At 42.1% G+C, this 21,370-nt stretch overlaps 1 protein-coding gene across 2 annotated transcripts in view; it reads right to left on the minus strand.

Annotated features, from left to right (window-relative positions):
- FERMT1 (FERM domain containing kindlin 1) overlaps window positions 1–17,799 on the minus strand; it is a 31,946-nt gene extending 14,147 nt beyond the window's left edge. The window contains exons 1-8 of one of the 2 annotated variants that reach the window (XM_045529609.1): window positions 17,562–17,799; window positions 14,450–14,618; window positions 11,932–12,165; window positions 9,204–9,350; window positions 7,542–7,755; window positions 5,591–5,693; window positions 1,918–2,025; window positions 1,368–1,499 (exon numbers count right to left, since the gene is read on the minus strand). In XM_045529609.1, the coding sequence (XP_045385565.1) occupies window positions 1,368–1,499; window positions 1,918–2,025; window positions 5,591–5,693; window positions 7,542–7,755; window positions 9,204–9,350; window positions 11,932–12,165; window positions 14,450–14,600 (1,089 nt within the window). In that variant the 5' untranslated portion in view covers window positions 14,601–14,618; window positions 17,562–17,799. The remainder of the gene's footprint in view (window positions 1–1,367; window positions 1,500–1,917; window positions 2,026–5,590; window positions 5,694–7,541; window positions 7,756–9,203; window positions 9,351–11,931; window positions 12,166–14,449; window positions 14,619–17,561) is intronic. The other variant, XM_045529610.1, reaches the window with a different exon arrangement.
- Window positions 17,800–21,370: the final 3,571 nt, after the last annotated feature.

Consider the following 21,370-nt stretch of genomic DNA (forward strand, 5'->3'; position numbering starts at 1 on the left):
TGAGGTGGCTGACAAAGTGCTGGTTCTTGATTTGTGTGATGACTTGGGTGACAACTGAATACCAATTTGTTAAGCTGTACATTTATGTGTTTTCCACTTTTCTGTATGTATCATAGATCATAAAAATAAAAAAAAAGAGATTAAAAAAATTGACCGAGCACTCCCTGTACCTACCATTCACGTTAAATGTTTGAGTTAGAAACGACCACTTCTATGTAGAAACAAAATATTTTATGATTTTTGCATTCGAGTGGGTAGCTCTAGCTCAATCTAGGTCACTGATTAAACTCCCAGAAGGAACCTGGTTCAAAGTTCATTCTGCAATGCAGGTTGGAGCTTGTTTTCAAACTGAAAGCCTATTGTTTAGTTAGTGCCACATAAAAGTATTGAAGGAGGGAGGAGGGAATTTTTCATTTACTTTAAGAAGAATCACTTTCCTTTTGTATTTTATTCAATGGGGGAAGTAGACACAAGAGAACTCCAATTTCTTGGGGCCCAAAGGTTATCTCTGCAGAATCTTGGCATTGAGTTTGTATTAAGTATTTGCTCTTGCACGATACCAATTTCCTATATTACAACATGCAATGATAAGAGAACACACAATGAATTCCTAAGAACAGAGCGGCTCACTCTTATCCATTATTGCTTCAGATCCAATTACCATGGACCCACCTCTCTGATTCAATGTGATTAAACTAATAATTACTCCCATGACTGAAGAACTTAAACAAAAGCGTGGCACCCAATGAGTGAATTAAACAGGAGGGGCATTCCAATTATAAAGCTGAGATGCAGCCACATTTCATGGATAAGGAGCAAGAGATGATAAAACAGTTTTATTTCTTTATGTTTTACGGGAGGGTTTTTGTTGATTTCCTGAAGTCCAAAGGGTTCAGGAACTTTTTACAATGTCCCAGCAAAAGGCCCTCACTTCTACCAAGCTTGCCTAGCTAAAATGTACGACAAGGTAAATAGATAATAAGATGTTAGATCTGTAAAGCATTTTCTCTATTCTCATAGCCGCCCCATGCAATAGACAGAATGTTTCTTTCTAGACTTAAGTTAAGGGACCAATTCCATGTTCCACGCCAGTGAAGCGGAGTCCTCTGCAGTCTTTCCCTCACACCATGTCAACTTATCCGGAAGAAGAAACACAAAAGTATTGTTAGCAGTAGAAAATGAAATATAGCCCCTTTCAGAGCCAATCTCAGAAAAGCTGGTTAGTTCTTGCTAAGCTGAAGCTTGTCAAGTGAAGAGCATTTTTTCTCTTTTCAAAATCAGATGAAATATTCTGTTATTTCTAATAAACTGATTTGTCAATCAGTCAGAACAAAGCCACAACTTTGGGTTATCAGAAAAGTTCTTACCAATGTGTTGTCTGCTTTTCCACCTTCTAGGGTCACTTCCAAATTAGAAAGTGCTGCTTCCACCTCATCGACCTCAGACTCATTTGTAAAATCTTGTATTTCAGCGGACAGTGACAGCTTGCTAATGTGATACTAAAATGAAAACAGGTTATAGATATTTTGTAAACACAAGCCAACCCATTAGCCATTTCTTTACTGAAGACAATTCCCTTGGAATACTGAACATCTCCTGAAAAGAGAGCTCCCTCCTGTGCATGGAAAATGACATTTTAATCTGAATCATTCTGAGATATGTGCTAAGTCATGTTCACAACTGGTTCTTCCCCATCACTGACTGTAGCAGGGAAGAGATAAAAATTGCAAGACTAAATGCCTTACATAAAATGTGCACATGTGTGGATTATGAGGAGCAATTTAAATTTAAATTCACTCTCCTTACTTTCAGCTCTTTCTTCAAAGGAAAAAAAAAACAGTATGAAGAATACAAAACTTTAAGCATAACAAACTTGGTTCGTCTCCTTCGAGGGAAAAGGTACTGAAGTTCCCATACCTGTAGTGCTGCAAAGATCAACATTTCTTCCTCTGTGCAGTCGATTTCTTCTAAGAGAATGGCCCACCTGGCTTGTTCATAGAGTTGGTTTATCCGGACAGCATCGTACTAGAGAAAAAGCAGATATGTGCATATGTGGGGAGGGGTATACTTATATTCCACAGTACGAAAATTCTGGAATAACTGAGACCATTCTCTGTTAATCAGATGCAATAACCTTCAGTTCAGGTAACTGAATGGAACATCTCTCACCAACTTCTTTGGGTGACGGAAGCTTTTAAAAACTGGATTGCGGGCAACTTCTTGGATCCCTCTCTCGGGACCTGAGAACCTCACCCAGGCCCCACTCTTGGGACCCGTAAAAAAAAAAAACAAAAAAAAAAAACCATAAATAAAAACTGGATTGTGGTCATGGTGGCATATCTGTATAAATATACTAAAAATCACTGTAGTGTACACTTACAATGGGTGAATTTTATGGTGTGTACATTATAGTGCAACTTAGACATGACAACTAAAAAAATCACACACATAATGTACCCCAAAGAAACATGCAGCCACCTTTCCCCCGAAAGATCCTTGCTTTAATTCACAGTTTACACAAAAAATCTAAATAGTGTGTGAGTGTGTGCAGCCACTGAAATTTTAATTGCTCTGGGAGGCCGAGGTGGGAGGATAGCCTGAGCTCAGGAGTTTGAGACCAGGCTGAGCAAGAGTGAGACCCCCTCTCTGCTAAAAATAGAAAAAAAACTTAGCTGCACAACTAAAAATAGAAACAAAAAATTAGCCGGGCATGGTGGCTCGCGTCTGTAGTCCCAGCTACTCGAGAGGCTGAGGCAAAAGGATTGCTTGAGCCCAGGAGTTTGAGGTTGCTGTGAGCTAGGCTGATGCCACGGCACTCTAGCCTGGGAGACAGAAACTCTGTCTCAAAACAAACAAACAAAAAAATAGTAATCATGGTCCTTACGTACACACATACACACATCAATTTGCATGTGTGAGTATGACTATGGTATAAATACCTAGGAGTGGATTTGCTGGGTCAAAGTTATGCAGAATTGTAATTCTGATAGATACTGCCAAATTGCCTTCTGTAGAGGCTAGATTAATTTGTACTTTGACCTACAAGCAGTGTATGAGAGAACCTGTTTCCCCACATTTTTGCTAAGATAGCATGTAAAACTTTCTAACCTTTGCACTATAAGCCATTGTAGTTCCCTTTCTATGTGCTATTTGTTTATATCCTTGTGTCCTTTAGTCTACTGGGTTGTTGGTCTTTTTATTATTGCTCCATAGGAACTCTTTATATAGAGAGAAATTAGTCTTTGTTTGTAGTATGTGTTGCAAGGACTTTTTTAGTTTGTTTATAGTTTTTTGGCATGATTAAAATTTTTATTTTTAAATAAAATCTACCAATCTTTTCTTTTATGGATTCTGGCTTTTGCATTTTTGAATATATTATTTTTGAAATCTTGTATTCTAGTATTTTGTATATCTGAGATTTTAATTAGCACTTGTTACTTCAGACCTAGGGCTTGTACACATCTCTTCTCTGTAAGCCAGAGAAGCTTCCCAGTTCTCACCATAGAATTTAGCTTCTATTTTTAAGGTGTCTTGTATGTTTACAGTGGTTTCATGGGTGCTATCTTTTGTTCTTTTTTGTTGTTGTTGTTCTTTTTGAGACAAGGTTTCTCTCTGTTGCCCAGGCTGGAGTGCAGTGGCATGATCATAGCTCACTATAGCCTCGAATTCCTGGCTAAATTTTTCAATTTTTTTTGTAGAGATAGGGTCTTGCTATGTTGCCCAGGCTGGTCTTGAACTGTTGGCCTCCCAAAGTACTGGGATTATAGGCATAAGACACTGTGCCTGACCTCTTTGCTCTTCTTGATTTGATTTTAGATTACGAAAACACAAGCTACATCTTTTTTTTATATTCCCCTATATCTACTCAGCACATAGTAGGAGTCTTAAACTTGGTTTTATTTATAGCACTTGTAATTTGAAGAGGGGAGAGAGGGAGTACCACTGCAACTCTAAAGTGGCTGGCAATCCCCATTCTCATGCCCCTAAGCTGTGTCCTGCTAGCCCAATTCTTCCTGTCACCTTTGGGGTTGACAGCTGCCATTTGGCTGTTAGATTCAAACAAGGTTCACTTTACAGGCTATGAAGAGAGAACTCCTCACCCCATAGGCAAGCAGAGGCTGGAGGCCAAAGAGCCTAGACAACAGCCCCTTGTGACCCTCACCTTTAGTGCTCTTGTCCCCTCCTGGGAGTACAATTTCTTTGATTTATTCTACTTTTTAGACAAATGCATATTTAACGCTGTTCCTCCCTGTTTGATACTTATTCTGATGTCTTGCCATGTCTGGATTCTGTGACTGTGAAGTCACTTCTGTGTTCCCGACAATTTTTTCAGGGGTGGATGACTGAGCTGCCTTCTTTTGAGCTTAAGGTCAATTCTGAAGCAGGGGATTTAATGGGGAATCGCTTAGCAAGGAAATTGCTGGAAGGCTCCCCAAGGGTCAGGTGACTCTACCATTGCTCAGGTGCTTGAATTGGGAAAGTCTGACTTTTGCAGCATCTTTGCAGCATGTGGGGGGGGGAGGCAAAAGAAGTAACAGATATATGTTTTCTGTTCCCAAGGACTTAGTATCTATTTGTAGGAAAAACCCCACAGATACGGTGAGATTAGAGGTGTGAGTCCTAAAATTGCGCAGTTCTTAGTTGTGGCTCAAAGAAGGGTATGGCTCATGTGACTCAGAGTAGGGAAAAGCTCCTCTCTGGAAGGAGTAGGACCTGCATGTGGTCTTGGCACAGAGGTTCTAAATCTGGGGTCCTTGGACTTGGGGGTTTGAATACGGGTGGTCCACAAGCTCAGAAGAGGAAACACTACATCTTCACTTGCCCCCACCTCTCATGGAAATTTTTTTCCTCCCATGAGGAATGTAGGCAATGAACCACGGTATGGCAGAGTACTTGTCCCTTTGTGATCACCAGAATCACAGACTTTTTCCTACTGTACCACAATTATTGCTGCTGTCATCAAGTAATGCCCACACACATCACTACTGTGAAATTCTGGTGGTAATGAGGCCTGACACCAGGTCTTGTTCATTCAATTAACTAAAAATATGTTACTATATTACTATATCCATTTTGAAAAAGATTTTGGTTACTACAGTTCAACATAACTGTTTCATTTTGTAATCGTATGTATTTTATTTCATTCATTTGAGAACATTAATAGACGACAGTTGGGGTTTTCAGTACCTGGCTTAGTTCTTGGCATATGGTAGTTGCTTAATATAATAAATAAATGACAGATAGGACACAAATTTGAATAGATAACACAATTCCTTTCCTTCCTAAGCATTAAGGACTCCAGCTCCGTGAGCTACTACTCTCTTCACATTCCTTCATTCCTGCAAGTGCAGAGGGCAGTGCACGCCGTGCCGGGCACAAAGCCCCACACAGACCCCTGCTGACTCAGGGGCAGCTTACCATGCTCGTTAGAAATCAAAAGATAAAAATTTAGAGACAGTATACATGTATCAGTCTAACCCTGCAGAGCAAAACTCAAGATTGCGTAAATTAATCCTAGTCTCGATCACCAATGACTCAGGTTTACATTTCCATGCATTCACTGGAGAGAGAAACAGCAAAAGTTTCTTACTTTAGGATTCAAGTCAAAGAAAGTGTAGTATTTAAATCGTAACAGCACTTGCTCATCCTCTTGGATGCCTTGTTCCATAAGGGAGCGTGAGGAATCCAGCCAGCTAGAAAACAACAGGAAGAGTTTTAACAGCCAATCGATTTTCCATATATGCCCATCATATTATGTTATATATTATATATTACATATAAGTTACATCCTTGAACAAAGTCAGAGTAAGTAATACAGACTGAGTATCCCTAATTTGAAAATCTGAAATCCAAAATGCTCCAAAACTGAAACTTTTTGAGCACTGACATGAATGCTCAAAGGAACTTCTCACTGAAGCGTTTTGAATTTCACAGTTTTCAGATTAGGGATGCTTAATCAGTGAGTATAATGCACATATTCTAAAATATGGAAAAATTTTGAGAAAATATGAAATCCAAAATTTCTGGTCCCAAGCATTTTGGATAAGGGATATTCAACCTATATAACCCCAAACCAGTAAGCACATAATAATAGCTTATAATTTTGCATTTTATCTTAGAGTTTTCAAAGTGCTTTATATATTTTTTTCTCAGTGACACTTTAAAGTAACCCAAAGAGGGAGCCAGGGCAGTTCTTATAATCTCTGTTTTATAGATTAGGAAACTTAGTCTCAGTGACATTAGATGATCCTTTCAAGGTCACAGGCCTGGTGGTAAAGCCTCCTGACTATGTGCACGGCCTCTCCACTGTGCCAGGTGGCCCTCCCCAAAGCCAGCTCTACCTTATCGCCTAGAACTTTCTGTCATCAGGGAAATATTCATATCTGTGCTAATATGTGAGCCCTTAGCCACATGTGGCTGCTGGATATTTAAAGGTGGTTAGCATCACATTTTAATTTTATTTATTTGAATTCAAATTTTAAATTTAAATATCACATGTGGCCAGTGGTTCCTGTATTGGAGAGTACAGTTCTCGAGTTGAGAAATAAAAACTGAGTAACACTGAGGGCAGCGGGGGTGGAGATTAAAAGTTAACAACAAAATAAGAAGCGGATGAGTGTTACCCAGTATCATTGAATAAAAATGGCTTGAACTTCCACTATATTAGGCCCTGGGCAGGGGGAACAAGGATGACAAGACATAAGTGCCATCCTGAAGGAGTTGACAATCCAGTGGGGGGAGACCAAGCCTCATAATAAAGGGCCAATGTGACACTGGAGTAAGCAAAATGTTAGAAGAGAACCACAGGGGAGTGACCGATTCTGAACAGTGATACTTGAGAAGGAGGCAGCATGTGGCTGGGCCTTAAAGGACAAGCTGGGACTGACTAGTAGGCAAAGGAGATGGTCCTGGAGAGGAGGCAGTGACAGAAAGCGTGAGTGTGCATCTGGGCAGGATGGGGGACAGGAGAGCAGGGCAGGATGCAGAGACATCCGCCGGCACCAGGTCTTATAGGGACTTGAGTGTTGTTAACAAGTTCGACTTTATTTGGTGGGCAAGGGGGAACAAAAAATATGGCAGTTTGAGCAACAGTTTGGGCACATTTTCTGAGACCATATCAAACACAGCTCAAGGACTTGCTCATCAGAAGGCCTACAGAGAGAAGGGGTGTTCCACAAGAGACGACATGAGCCAGGTGGGCCACCCTGGATCTCCCCCCGGTGACCCAGGGGGACCAACATACTTACGAACCACTCTACATCCCATAAAATACGCTTTGCACACCTGCAGTGGCAAAGAATTAGTGTGCACAGATGGTCATCCGTTGAGTTACCCAAGTGCGTACAATTTTGTCATGCTTTATGTGTACTGAGATGGCCAGAGGCTGCGTTTTCCCCCTTTGTTGCAAAAATCATCACTGACTTTTGCTAATAAAGTACGGCCCCCAGGCCTATCACCTTGACAATTAAACACGCCCACCCCCGGCTCTCTTCCTATGTCAGCACCAGTTCAGAGCGAGGCAAAAGGAGCCACGTCCTTACCCTGCATTGAGCTTGGCTTTATCAACCAGACACCGAGGCTGGTACATATCGGCAAGCGCTTCTGGCGACTGGGGAGGCTGGCTAAACGCGAGGATGCTGCAGTTCTGTTCTGTCAAAGGGCTGTCACTGAACCAAGTCATAGTGGATGACGCTGGCGTTCCATTGATGGGGTCGTATACAGGAGTCATGGTTTTACTGTACAAGCCAGGACTCACTGCAAGGCAAGGGGGGGCACACACTGTGATATGGGATTCGGGGAGCAGAAATCTTTAGAAAAATACTAACATTACTTAAATGAATTTTGACTTTTTTTAAAAAAAAATTTTTTTCTTTTTTTAAATTTATTTTTATTGCTACCTACCCGTCGGGGAATTGAACCCCAGAATTTTGACTTTAAATGTTTGTACCATTTAAAATAATATGAGTCGGGGGAAGAGAGGATGAGTAAATTCATACCCAACGGGTACAATGCACACTATCTGGGTGATGGACACACTTATAACTTTGACTCAAACTGTACAAAAGCAATTCATGTAACCAAAACGTTTGTTTCCCCGTAATATTCTGCAATAAAAAAAAAGAGCAAAGACATGGAAAAAAATACAATAATATGAGTCACGATGGTGGAGAGATTAGTGATACACAGGGAAGAGTCTTATCTGTATATTCAGCTCCCAGAAAGCTCAAGAACTCAGATATGTAAAAGCTTCCAAAAATCAACACAGACAAATGTTGGGGACCACCTCTTTTCTAATACTTTAAAGTTTTCCTGTTTCAGCAGGAGTCCTGGTACTATTAGAGACCTGGAGACCTCACAGAATGCATGTACACAACAGGTTTCAGATAGCTCCTTAAGCAAATAGCAGCATTCACTGATTTTAAGAATCCAGTAGATGGATGATTTTTAAATCATCTGGTTCTAATTTGCATAAGGAAAGTACAAATACTCCTTTTGTTCTTTGTATTGGAATATACTATGCAAGAAAGCCCTCAGTCTTGCAAGCAAGCCAGAGATGTGATTATTTTGATATTAAAAAAGGATGATATTTAATACTTCTCCAGAATTTTTACCTGCCCTCCTCTTGCATGTCCCATGAAAAATTGAATTCAGGAAAGAATCACACAAAGATAGACTCAGGAAGAGGGAAGTATATTTGAGGGATTTAACTTATCTTTTTTTTTTTTTTTTTGAGACAGAGTCTCACTCTGTTGCCTGAGCTAGAGTGCCGTGGCGTCAGCCTAGCTCACAGCAACCTCAAACTCCTGGGCTCAGGCAATCCTTCTGCCTCAGTCTCTGGAGTAGCTGGGACTACAGGCATGCGCCACATGCCCGGCTAATTTTTTCTATATATTTTTTAGTTGTCTAGCTAATTTATTTCTATTTTTTTTAGTAGAGACGGGGTCTCGCTTTTGCTCAAGCTGGTCTCGAACTCCTGCCTCGGCCTCCCAGAATGCTAGGATTACAGGTGTGAGCCACCGCGCCCGGCCCCTGAAATAAATTTCTGTTAGTTCTAAACTTAACTGCATATCTTTTCCTCATCGCATCAATCTTGCAATTTTATTTCTCCTCTGTTTGGAAGGGGGCAGAGAGAAGCATATTTTTCTCTTGGGTTTTACTCTACATTCACAAATTCCTACAACAAAACACGTCACAAATCTGACCTGGTGAACCTGTAATCGTTGGAGAACACTCCAGGTTTAGAATATCTTCAATTACGGGTTCCTTATTATTTTTGTCTTTTTTCTTCTTCTTCTTAAAATAGTCACCAGAAGGCTTTAACAAGGAAAGTTCTTCGGATCTTCTAATGTCTAGAAATAAAATTAAATAACAAATAACAAAAAGAAAAAAACGTCAAAAGAAAATTTCTCCAAAGACTCAGCATCATTTTGTGCATTTGAAACCATTTCTCAGGAAATGCCTGAGAAGTAAATGGAACTAAAGTGCATCCCTTTTGAAGAAATCAAAGGGGGAGGAGAGACCCCCCCAAAGTGAGTGGGGGGAGTAAATAGTGGAGGGAGATTTAGTCTAGTAAAACTTCTAGTTTATTTAAAAAAATGTATTATGCAAATATTTCAAATGTAGCCACAGCAAAGGGAATAGTATAATACCTCTCTCACGCGCTCCCCACTGGGCTTCAAGCACTGTTAGTACTTTGCTATTCTTCTCATCTATTTACCACCAACTTTTTCCTATCTCCCTCCCTTCTTTTCATCTTTCCTACTTTCCTTCTTTCTTCTCCCTCCTCCCTCCTTTCCTCTCTTTGTCTTTTCTTAAGTTTTCTAAACAACCCCCAAGGGTCCCTCCCCCTTTTCCGTAAGGACCAGTGATCCTGAAAGTCCTTCTCTTGCTCAGCGCCCCACAGCTCCCTGCATCCCGGTGGCAGACGTCCTCACGCCCTGCCTGTCTCCTCTCGGCCCTCCCCATTTCAGCACATGCTGGCCTGGCTTCCAGTGGCATCTAGAACACGTGTCTCTCTGCTGGAGGCTGGCTCTGCCAGCCGGCCAGGGTCTGCGCTGTCCACACATCCGGGGGAATGGAACCGTTTCCCAAGAGCAGCCCTCAGAGACTGATGAGGGAGGTGCATAAACACCCTTGTCCTGAGGCTGTGTCTATACTGTCTCCCAGAGGTCCCCAGCTGCTGAAGTGTGACTTGGTTGGTGACACACTCTTATTGGTGGCCTTCTCTTCCCAGTCTCCTTTCCCCATACCTCCCAAATAAACTATTTGTACCTGAACCCTAATCTCAGGGTCTGCCTCCGGAAACCCAAGCTATGATAATACCCATTGAGCAAATATATTTATAGTTGCTGATCAGAACTGCAGATAAACATAACTGCACCGAGCAGTTATCATCCCAGGAAAAAGCAAAGGCATGTGGGCATCCTAGGGCCCCTGGACAGCTTTACTGGAGGTAAATGCACTGATTGCATTAGGCCCTCCCATGGCTTGGTTCACACACTGCTGAGTGCCGAGACTGAGCCTAGCAGTGGAGCTCGATTCTCTCACTAGTAACGGAGGATATCTGATTGCCAGGTTGTAACACACACCGGTGAGCATCCCAAATGCAGGATTTATACACAAAAGCTGGTGGTGAACTAAAAGTTCCAGTGTAAGCACTAAAAACAGAAACAAGACTCCTGTATCTCCAAGCCCAAGACTAGTGTCTTTTCTGTGCTTCAAGGGACAAGCCGTTATACTGCTAAATCTGATTTCACTTTAGTTGATCAGATATAAAAAGTGATGATTAGAAATGCCAAGTTGAGCCCTTTTACAACTACCATGAAGATACAATCAGGAAAAGTGAACATCTAACTGCTTTTGTTTATTTTGAAATGTCAGGTTCTTGGCCTCAGCTATGATGTTGCTTCCAGTCCACTGTGGTATGTGGAATACGTGATTTAATTTAATCATTACTTTGTTTTCAAATTCTCATTAGAATGTTACTGGAAAAAAAGTGTCCCTGTGCTTGCCCTTTGCCCACCGTGCATCAGGGACATGACTGTAATTTATGCTCTGTTCATGTATTCACTCAGCAAATGGTTACTGAGCAGATAATGTGTACCAGGCACTGATAGGAGTCAGGAACACAGGGATGCTCAGGACGAGGTCTCTGCTCTCACTCTATTTCATACCCCAGTGCTCCCGTCTGCTGCCATTCTCAATCCTGCTGACACATTTTCCTTTTTTCTGTAGCACCCACCCCTCTTAACATCTTATATTCTTTTCTTATTTATGATATTTATTGTTATTATCTGTCTCTGCCTGCTAGAATATAAGCTCCAGGAAGGCAGGGATTTTAGCTATCTTTATCTTTAATGTATCCTTAGCACGCACCACAATGCCTGGCACATAGTAGGTGCTCAGTAAATATTTGTTGAATGTGTGAATGAAGCAGTTTATAGTTTAGAGGGGAAGATTCTCACTTATATATTATCTATTCTGTGTTCAAATGCTGGTTTTTGGCTTTGGAACCAAAGAATACACATGCACATTTTCAAAAAATATAAGATGAGAACACCTTCAGGAAGAAATGGTTTGGGTGGTGTTGTCCTTAGGACTGTTAAACTATAAGATACCAACCCATAATTTATTGGAGACATAAATTTTGGAGAAATAAATTTTGGGAGGGTAATCTTAATGATTTGTCTAGTCTGTTTACAAATCTCTTTTTTAAATAGTTTTAAGCTTTGTAGCCATGAGTCTGATTTATACCAATAACGTTCCATTTGGTTCAACTCCACGTACACGGCTGCAGCACCCAGGCCTGGGCTGGAAAGCTAAGGGAGCATTCTCTAGCCAATTGCTTGAAGTAGGCAGAATTCCCACCTAATTTTCCCGTCTTCCTTTGGGAAGAGTGCAAAGGGCACAGGGGCTTCTCAGGGTACTCACTCAGGGTTTTGCAGATATCACCGACAGCTTTGAAAACCACAGCCGAGAAGCTGACTCGCAACCTCACGGTCTTCACGTTTGGCAGGCGAAGGCGAAGCATTTTATGCTGAGGGGTGAAGAGAAGCTTTGCATCTGCCTGGACCCCGTATTTGTCCAGGGTCCAGTGGGTTTTCAGAAGCCAGCAGTGCTTCTGTTCCCACCAAAGAGCAAAGTCTGACCAGTCCTGGGGTATGTCTGCAGAAATGGAAAACGCAGTTAAGTCAAATGAGAGAGAGCCTGGTGTGGAGGGTCCAGGTGTTCCAGAGTCAATTTCACTGTGTGCAAAAACTGAAACCAACAACTGGTCTTCAGCACCCCATCTCCTTTTACAATTCAAGGCTCAATAGTTCTTGACCTCTCTTCAAAGTCTCCAAGGGAGGGCAGGAGAAAACAGTGGCTGAACCTTACCATCATTTGCAACTAAATACTGTAGAGGAAAAGAAACATGGAATTTTTGTTCATGAGGAAGGCTAAAGTTCTCATCCTTAAAATCCCTCCATGCCACGGTCCTTTCTGGGAAGGTCAAAAGCATTTGATGTTGTTCAGTCAAGATTATTTCTCTTATAGAAATGGATCTTTACAATGCTGTATCACAAGGGAGTAACTATAGCTCCTAATCCAAGACCACACAGAGGTGCTGTAAAACCGACATTTCACTCTTCTCAGGAATGCCCAACTCTTATCAGTTCCACCATATCCCCAAACATTGAAATCAGAGTAAATATTTTCTCCCTCTCAATGTTAGCATCAACATTTAATCTTTCCGCTCCTTTAATGCTGGCATGAAAATAGAATCTTTTCTTTTCACCCATGGTGGAGTCAATATTCAATCTTTTATTTTGCTAAATTAAAAGCCACCAGTGTATTTGTTTACTTGTTATTTTTTAAGTGGTTTCTCTCTCTTTAAATTAGACAACCTTTTGCTTAATGCTGTTAGTAGAAGTATAAATTGGTACAACTGTTTTGGAAAACCCTATGAATTAGCATTTCCTTTCTGAGCTAAACACGCGATAGAAATGATCACCAAAAGACATGTATTATAGCAGCCCTGTCTGTGAGAGCCTGAAAATGAAGACAACTCAGATATCCATCAAGAAATAAATGGATAAATGTGTTGTGGCATATTCTTACAATGGAATATTATACAGCAATGAAAATAAATGAACGAAAACTATATACAACAATATGGATAACTCTCACAGAAATAATGTATATTATGTGAAAGAAAGTAGATGCGTAAGAGTGTGCTATAGTTTGGATATTTGTCTCCTCCAAATCTCACATTGAAATTTGATCCTTAATGTTGGAGGCAGGGCCTGGTGGGAGGTGTTGAGGTCATGGGGGCAGATTCCTCATGAATGGCTTGGTGCCATTCCACTGAAAAGGGCCTTGCACCGCCTCTTCTCTCTCATGCTTCCGTCCTCTTGCCATGTAATGTTGCTCCCTTCCCCTTTGGCCATGAGTGGAGCCTTCCTGAAGCCCTAAGCAGAAGCAGATACCGGTACCACGCTTCTTGTATAGCCTGCAGAACTGTGAGCCAAATAAATCTCTTTTCTTTACAAATTACCCAGCCTCAGGTATTTCCTCTATAGCAATACAAACAGACTAAGACAGTGTGTATCCTGTATAAATCCATTTACATCAAGTTCAAAATCAAGCAAATGATTCCTCTGGTGTTAGAAGTCAGGATACTGGCTACCCTTGGTAGAGTAGTGACTGGACAGGGTCAGGTTCGGGGTTAGGGTGGGGAATAGGTAATGCTCTGTTTCTTGATCTGGGTGGTGGTTACATGGCTTTGTGACAGTTCATTGAACTGTACACTGATGATAAGTGCAGTTTGGATATGTATATTGTACTTCAGTAAAGACTCACTTAAAAAAACCTTTATCTCGCTAGAGTAAATGAAAAGCCAGCATGCAAGGCCTTAGTAGAAGGCAAAATAAATACAAAGAAAATGGAATGTTATTAAATTCTAGACTTGATAGTGTTAATTCCTGATGTGAGGAATCTGACCCTAAAGACTTCTTTTTCTTTGTTGAAACAGGGAGAGTAGCAAATGGTGGATAAGTGTTAAAAGACACATTGGCTCCAAGCTGACTTTATTATGGAGCAATTGAGCATTCAAAGAGAATTAACACATAGTCTAATGCCATGCCACCTAAAGTCACCTAAAGTTAGATGTCACCAATGGATGGGTCCCATCCTTGTGGAAGTACAGCATTATACCTGCTGGGGAACTTTAGTTTGCCACCAAAGACTCAAATTTTTACAAGCATTGTTGGAATTCAGTCTGAAGCTCTTGCCAGGACCCCTGTTTCTCTCTCTATCCCAGGAGAGGAGGGGGACTTGCTCTCTGGGCCATTACAAGATGGATGCTCAGCAAAACCCAGATGATCAGACAACCTAGACCAGCCATTTAGTGATGAGGCAACAGAAAGAGTTTCAAATACAGAGAAACCACTGAGGAAGAGAAACTTACTGATCTGTTCTACTAACTTGAGCATCACTCCCCCAACATGCAGGTCTCCAGACACTCTCAGCGTAATGTCTTTCTGCTCCTCTACAGCGGGATGGTCAACATGGACCACGAGCTCCCAGGAAGCAGATGCAAAGTCACTGGCTGACAGCATCGTGGCAAATGCTGATGTCTGCAGAATACAAAGGCAGACACAGATTGGAATGTGAGAACGAAACCAGAACATGCCAGTAGACCCTGCAGAGCAAAATTGTTTTTTGTTTTATTTTTCATTTTAGCCTTCTCTTGAAAAAGCTCTGCAGGATTCCCAGTGCCCAGATACTAAATTCAGCATCTTAACGTTAAAGACAAAAAGTCTTATAAAAATGATCTCATACCATCTAAATTTACATACATTATTTTTCCATTCACTCATTCCTCCAGAATCACTTAGCTATGCATTTTCTTTGTCGGCCTGATGTATCAATCTTCTCTTTTCCTTCTCTATTGACCTTCTCTGAACTATTCTGGCAATAGGCAATCCTTCATGTTATCTTTTGAAAAACCAACTTTATTGAGGTATAATTTGCATGCAATAAAATGGATTAAACTGTATATTTAAAATCTATGCATTTTATTGTATGCAAATTATACCTCAATAAAGTTGGTTTTTAAAAAGGATGCCATTAAAACCTTTCTCTATCTCTAATATCTCAAATACATATATATTATTAATATTACATTCCTCCCACAAATATTGATGGTATCTTCCTGTATGAAAGCTCAAAATATAAAACAATGCAAAATAATTCCCATTTCAGTCCTTGTAATATGTAGTTTTACCTTAAATGCATATAAGGATATAGGTCATTAATAATAGTTGCCATGCATTTGACTTACTTAAGTTACTGTTTTGTATCATATAAAAATTGATATATAAATGCATCTATTAAGTTTTTGGATACACCCTCGGCAAAAGATTTTAAAACAGGGCTGATAAACATAAAAAGCTCATTCTTCACAGTATAGATGGGAATGTGAACTTCAAACCCATAGTTTTCTCTTCATTGGAGGAGCTAGAAGGAAAGAAGCCAAGCAGTATCAAAACTGAAACGTTTCAGCGGGCAACAGGAACACCAGAACCCCAAATTGGCAGAACTTAAACAAAGCTTGAGGTGTCAGCCCTCTGTTACATTTAAAGAGAAATTTCTGCTCTTGGCTGTTTTAAACAGTTAAAATAAAAATCACTTAAATGATTATAACGAATCCTTTTCACTTTACTATGCAAGGACAGCTTCTGAGAAATCTTTGTTTTCATAAGGCCTGTTTTTGAGAAACATCAATGCATTCAGACTCCTAAGAAAGGGCTTCTCTAACTGACAGTGCACACAAATCCACCAGGAGCTTATTAAAATGCAGATTTTATTCTGCAGGTCTGGGGTGGGTCCTGCATTTCTAATAAGCTCCAGATGATGCTGGTCTGTGGCTCACACAGCCAAGTGAAAAATTAGCTCCAGGACACAGTTCTTTCCTTTAACTTACTCAAATCAATATTAAGCCAGGGACTATGGTGACATCTGAGGACCACTATTTTTAATAATAAACAATAATTAAATAACCAATGTCATATCTGTTCTGCGTTCATTTGAAATTGTGTAAGCATAAGAGAATCTCAAAATACACTACACAGATAAATTGAATACTGCAAATCCGAAAAGATTTAGGGCAGATTTTGTGTGTTTGAATCAAATTCAAGAGTTTGAAAGTAGCTCCTTCTGTTTTTATAGCCAGAAGCATGCACTGATGCGATATCTCTGCTCCCCATGCCCAAAGGCCCAGGCAAAGCCCTTTTGGATGAGGAGTGGCATGCAGTGATTGAAAGCATTAGGCCTAACTGCTTGCTTTTACCATCATCAGCTTCAGGTATCACATATTACATAGTCCCTGGATGATGTGCTCTGCGTTAACTACAGCCTTCTGTTATCTCCTTCATCCTCTTAGCAGCCTTATTTAAAAATGCGGACACATAGGCTCAGAGAGGTTAGGCAACTTGTCTGAAGTCACACAGCAAGTTAGATGGTAGAGCCCAGAGAGAAATCCAGGTCCTTCTAACGTCAAACTGTTATCTACCACACCGGGAAACTATCTTGATAATGTTGCAATGCCAATATGAAAGAAAACTAAAACCTCAGGAACTAAAGTCTCCGTAGCTTCTACTAAGCATTTCTAATTAACACAAATATTTCTCAGCAAAAAGACAATAAAGATATCCCTTTCATAGTCAAACTTATAACGTGGCATTGAACTGTTTGACTTTCAGATCCTCACAATTTCTCAAATGCTATGATTTGAGGTTGTTATTTAAAATGTTTTGTGCATAAAGAAAGCAACCTTTCTTTTATGGTGACTCCTTGTTTCACTGGGCAATCAGACAAAAGGTCTTTTCTTTTCCTAACCTGGGCGATGAAAACACTACTCCTTTAGGCAATGGATGGTGATTCCCTTACAACAAAATGCAGGCTAAAATCAGACAATCTGGTTTCCCTGCATTCCTTTCCTATCTTTCTGCACCTTCATTTTTGAGTGAACTTCTCAGCTGCAGCAAGCTGTTACTTGTTGGGAAGAGCAGCAGACTTCAGCCGGGAAAACGCATCTGCGGAGACCAAAACAAGCAGCAAAGCGCACAGGCACACGTGGAGCGCAGCGGCCCTTCAGAGAAAATGAAAGAACAGAAAGAAAAAGAAAAAAGGAAGAAAAGGAAGGAAGAAAGAAGGGAAGGAAGGAAAAGGTGGAGGAAGTAGTCCTTGACGCTTGCCCTGGAAGATCCGAGCGTGCTCCGTGTCCTAAGGCCACTCGGCTTGTCTTTTGCCAGCTCTGCAGGGTCCCGGGTCGGATGGCGGGTGGACAGAAACCTGCCCTTACCCCTATTACAGGCAGCACTTGAGGCTGGACTGAAAGTATTTCGCGCGGCCAGATGCACAGGCTGGAGAAGGTGGTCACACCCCGACGAAATTATGTTCAATTCAACAGCCATTTAAGTGCAAGGGGCTGCAGAAAGAAGGCGGGCAGGGCGCTCTGGTGTCACTGGTCCCCATCACAGCCTCCAGCTCCCCTGCCCTAGACCCTTATCACCCACCTCCTTTCCTGGAGCCTGTTGCGTCCAGCCTCGCAGACGTGCAGAACTGCGCCCCTAGAGACCACCCCAGGCCGAGCCGGGGAGCGGGCGCTGGCTAAGTGGGACCCCCTGTCGCGGCGGCTGTTCCGCTAGGGTGCTGCAGGCGAGGGCTGGAGCGAGGGCGCGCGGGCGAAGCTGCCCCTGGACCTCCCGCTCAGGCTCGGCGCCCGCCCCCAGCCGCGCGCTGCGCCGGGTGCACCGTCCCCGCCCTGCGTGGCCCCCAGCGGCCCGGCTGGCCAGGGCCAGCGCACGGCGGGGCAGGCGAGGGCACGCCCAGCCCTGGGCCTGCCAGGTCTCGCTCCCGCGGAGAAGAGTCGCAGTCCGCGGCAGATTTTTTTTTTTTTTTTTAGAGATGGGGTCTCGACCTGTCACCTGGGCTGGAGCGCAGTGGTGTCATCCTAGCTCCTGCGGCCTCGAAGTGCTGGGCTCAAGCGATCCTCCCGCTTCAGTCACCCCAGTCGCTGGGGCTGCAGGGGCGCGCCTCCGCGGGGCGCAGATTTTTTAAGGGCAAAGGGTGGCGGAAGGGCTGCTCTGCGCCCGGATGGCCGGGAGAACCCGGGACGCACGCTCACCCACTGCGGTCCCTCTGGCGACCTCTCATCCTGTCTCTCCGGGGCCGCCTGCAGTTTTCCCGGTTCCCGAGGCCCGCCGGTGACTAGTCCAGGTGATTAAAGCCGCGCCTCTTCCCCTGCCCTGCAGGTACACCCGGCACTCACACCCCCGCGTGCGTCCTGGCCCGGAGACTCCTGCCTCCGGGCGAGAACATCTGTCTCCCTTGTAAGGAGTCCTGGAACACCTGTGACCAGCGAGGGGGAAGAAACAAAAGCGATTCATCCCTGAGTAAGAGGGTGATGTAAATCCCCGCGAAGGGTGAGGCATCGGACAATGGAAAACTTGGGGGACGGGGCGGGACCCAGGGCCAGGCCCCGTGGCGAAGTCCGGGCCACACCTGCGGTGGCTCACCTCGGGATCACCACCCAGTTCCACTGGTCACCTTCCTGTTGGATTTACTATCAAAGCGACCTGGGCCACCCAGGAAGGGTGGGTGACCTCGGGCAATTTGCACAACCCTTCCAAGTCTCCTCTGATCATACAACACGCATCTGTTGAGTGCTTACTACACGCCAGGCATGGGACTGGGCCCTGAGGATGCAGTGGTTACTAAAACAGACATGGGATTTATAATTTCCTCATCTGTGAAAGGGGTAGAGGCATGGAATGCCCGCCATACCATGGTGGAATTTCAGGCAGAACAATACAGTCGCTAGCGATTTGCATCAAGCACACAAAGCTTGAGATAACTTAAATTTTAACATAAAAAGTTATACAATTTAGAAGTTGAATCTGTGTTTTTGCTTGAACGTTGCCATATTCAGGAATTATAACCTTTTGAAAGATACTTTAAATTTAAAAACGTCAGTTGAATATTGTCAGCAAATATAGGATTTTGTGATTAAAATAATTAAAAACTTGAAATGGAATTTCCTAATTTGGTAGTTTGTCAACTATAGGAATGAGGTCAACAGTCATCTGGTCCCACTTCCCTACATGCCAACAGCAACTGAGCAAATATGCTCTTGTCTTGGGCAGAAGGTGTTTAAAGTTTGCTTTCGGGAGACTGCTCACCGCCACTTAGAACTTTGGCTGTGTTCAAGGTCTTCTGTGTGACCTTGAAGTATTAATGGCTCTATTTATAGCGGTATGATTTTTCATTTCAGTTGAAAATATCTGGATTATGCTGAAGCATTCAGCTGGTTTTAATCTTTCTTTTTGGCCTAGGGTATTTTTTAAGCTTTTAATTGAAATTATACATATATGTATATATGCAGTATATACAGACAAGAGCACAAATCATGAATATATAGCTGATGGATTTGTACGAACTGAACACATGTGTGTATAAAGAGTGTCCAGATCAAGAAACAGGACATCATCAGTCCCCAGAAGCCCCTCGGTGCCTTCTTTTACATATTACCACCACCCACCACCACCACCAAGGTAAAACCATCGTCCTGACTTCTACTCCTTCGATGGATTTGTACTTAATATAAAGAGAATCCGACCATATGCATTATTGGTGTCTGGCTTCTTTTGTTCAACATTATGTTTGTGAGTTTCATCTATGTTATGTGTCTTAGACTTTTAATTTAGTTTTATTTTTTACTTATTACCTGTTTACTGTCATTCTCATGACACGGGTCTGACCCATCCCCAAAGGTCTTGGGTTAGAAGTGGATTGAAAAGCGTATTCTGGTCTTCACAATTTTAATACAAAGAAACAATGCTCACCCTTACTTCCCTTAAAAAACAAAACAAACAAACAAACAAACAAAAAAAAAAAAACAAGCAGAATCAATGCCCTGCATCTGTTATTTAATTAATTCAGACATATTCATCAGCAATGAATCAGTTAGCTTATTTATTCACTCAGCCACTGTATTACTATAAGCTAGACACTATAGGTACTGAAATGACTCAGATTAACTAGGCACAGACTTTATCTTCAAGTGGTAAGCATAGTGCTAAGGAACGGAGAAGAGGGTGTCTACTTCTGCCAGGTGTTTGAGTGGTGGGGAGTATGAGAAAAGGCTTCATATAGGAGGTGATGTTTGAGATGGAATTTGAAACACTTGATAAGAGCTTGATAGTTGTCCATAATAACCTGCAGTTTCTAGAGGACTGTTTTAAGGTATGTTTTTAGTTAGCAGATAGTTATTGTGCTTCAGGTAGCAGAAGGGTGGAGAATAAAAAGAAGCTGTATCTCCCGACCTTAAAATCTTACATGTTCATGGTGAAAATAGTGAAATGATATCTGTTATTAATTACCTGTACATGAATAGACTGACCTGTGAATTAGTATCTTCAAAAAGATAAGTCATGTCTGCATTATCCAACAGGGTATGAGTAGGTGGTGCTGGATGAGAGATGTGGCCACATTCTATATTCACTGAACACAAAAGGGAAATGTCCAAGTGCAGGACCTTTGAAAGTCTCAGCTACTTTAACTTTTTTTTTTTTTTGAGACAAGGGTCTCACTCTGTCACCCAGGCTAGAGCGCAGTGGCATCATCATAGCTCCCTGCAACCTCAAACTACTGGGCTCAAGTGATCCTCCTGCCTCAGCCTCCTGAGTAGCTGGGACTACAGGTACTTGCCACCACGCCTGGCTAAGTTTTCTATTTTTTTGTAGAGATGGAGTCTTGCTCTTGCTCAGGCTGGTCTCTAGCTCCTGGCCTCCAGCAATCCTCTTGCCTCTGCCTCCAGAGTGCTAGGATTACAGGCTTGAGCCACCACATGCCCAGCTAACTTTAACTTTTTAAACACAAGTGACTTTCTTCCTCTAGCACCTTCTCATTTCCACTAGATGAGCCCTCAAAGTTTAAAAAATTTTATGTAATTAATTTAGATAGAATGAGAAAGCTGTTTGAAGGAGAAAAAAGGTGGAATTTTTTTTTAGTTGATGGTTTTTATTTGACAAAACAAATAGGGTGTTACCCAATATCAATTTCTTTATTAAGTTTTCAGCTTATAAACCTAAAAATCTGGCAACTAAGAAATGACAATGGACACCTGAAATGTATTTTTTATTTGCATTGAGTCCTTGGGATACACAAAATGGGAGCTGTGTTCATGTGCGTGGAGAACATGTTTTGCTCAGCGCAAAGAAGCAGAATGTGCCTATTACAGCTGCACCCTCCTTTCCAGCTGGATGGATAACAACCACTTCCTATGCCCAGGCAAGTTCTGAAATTTTCTCCTTGCCAGGGTGGA

Source organism: Lemur catta, chromosome 17, assembly GCF_020740605.2.
Source record: "Lemur catta isolate mLemCat1 chromosome 17, mLemCat1.pri, whole genome shotgun sequence".
Classification (NCBI taxonomy): Eukaryota; Metazoa; Chordata; class Mammalia; order Primates; family Lemuridae; genus Lemur; species Lemur catta.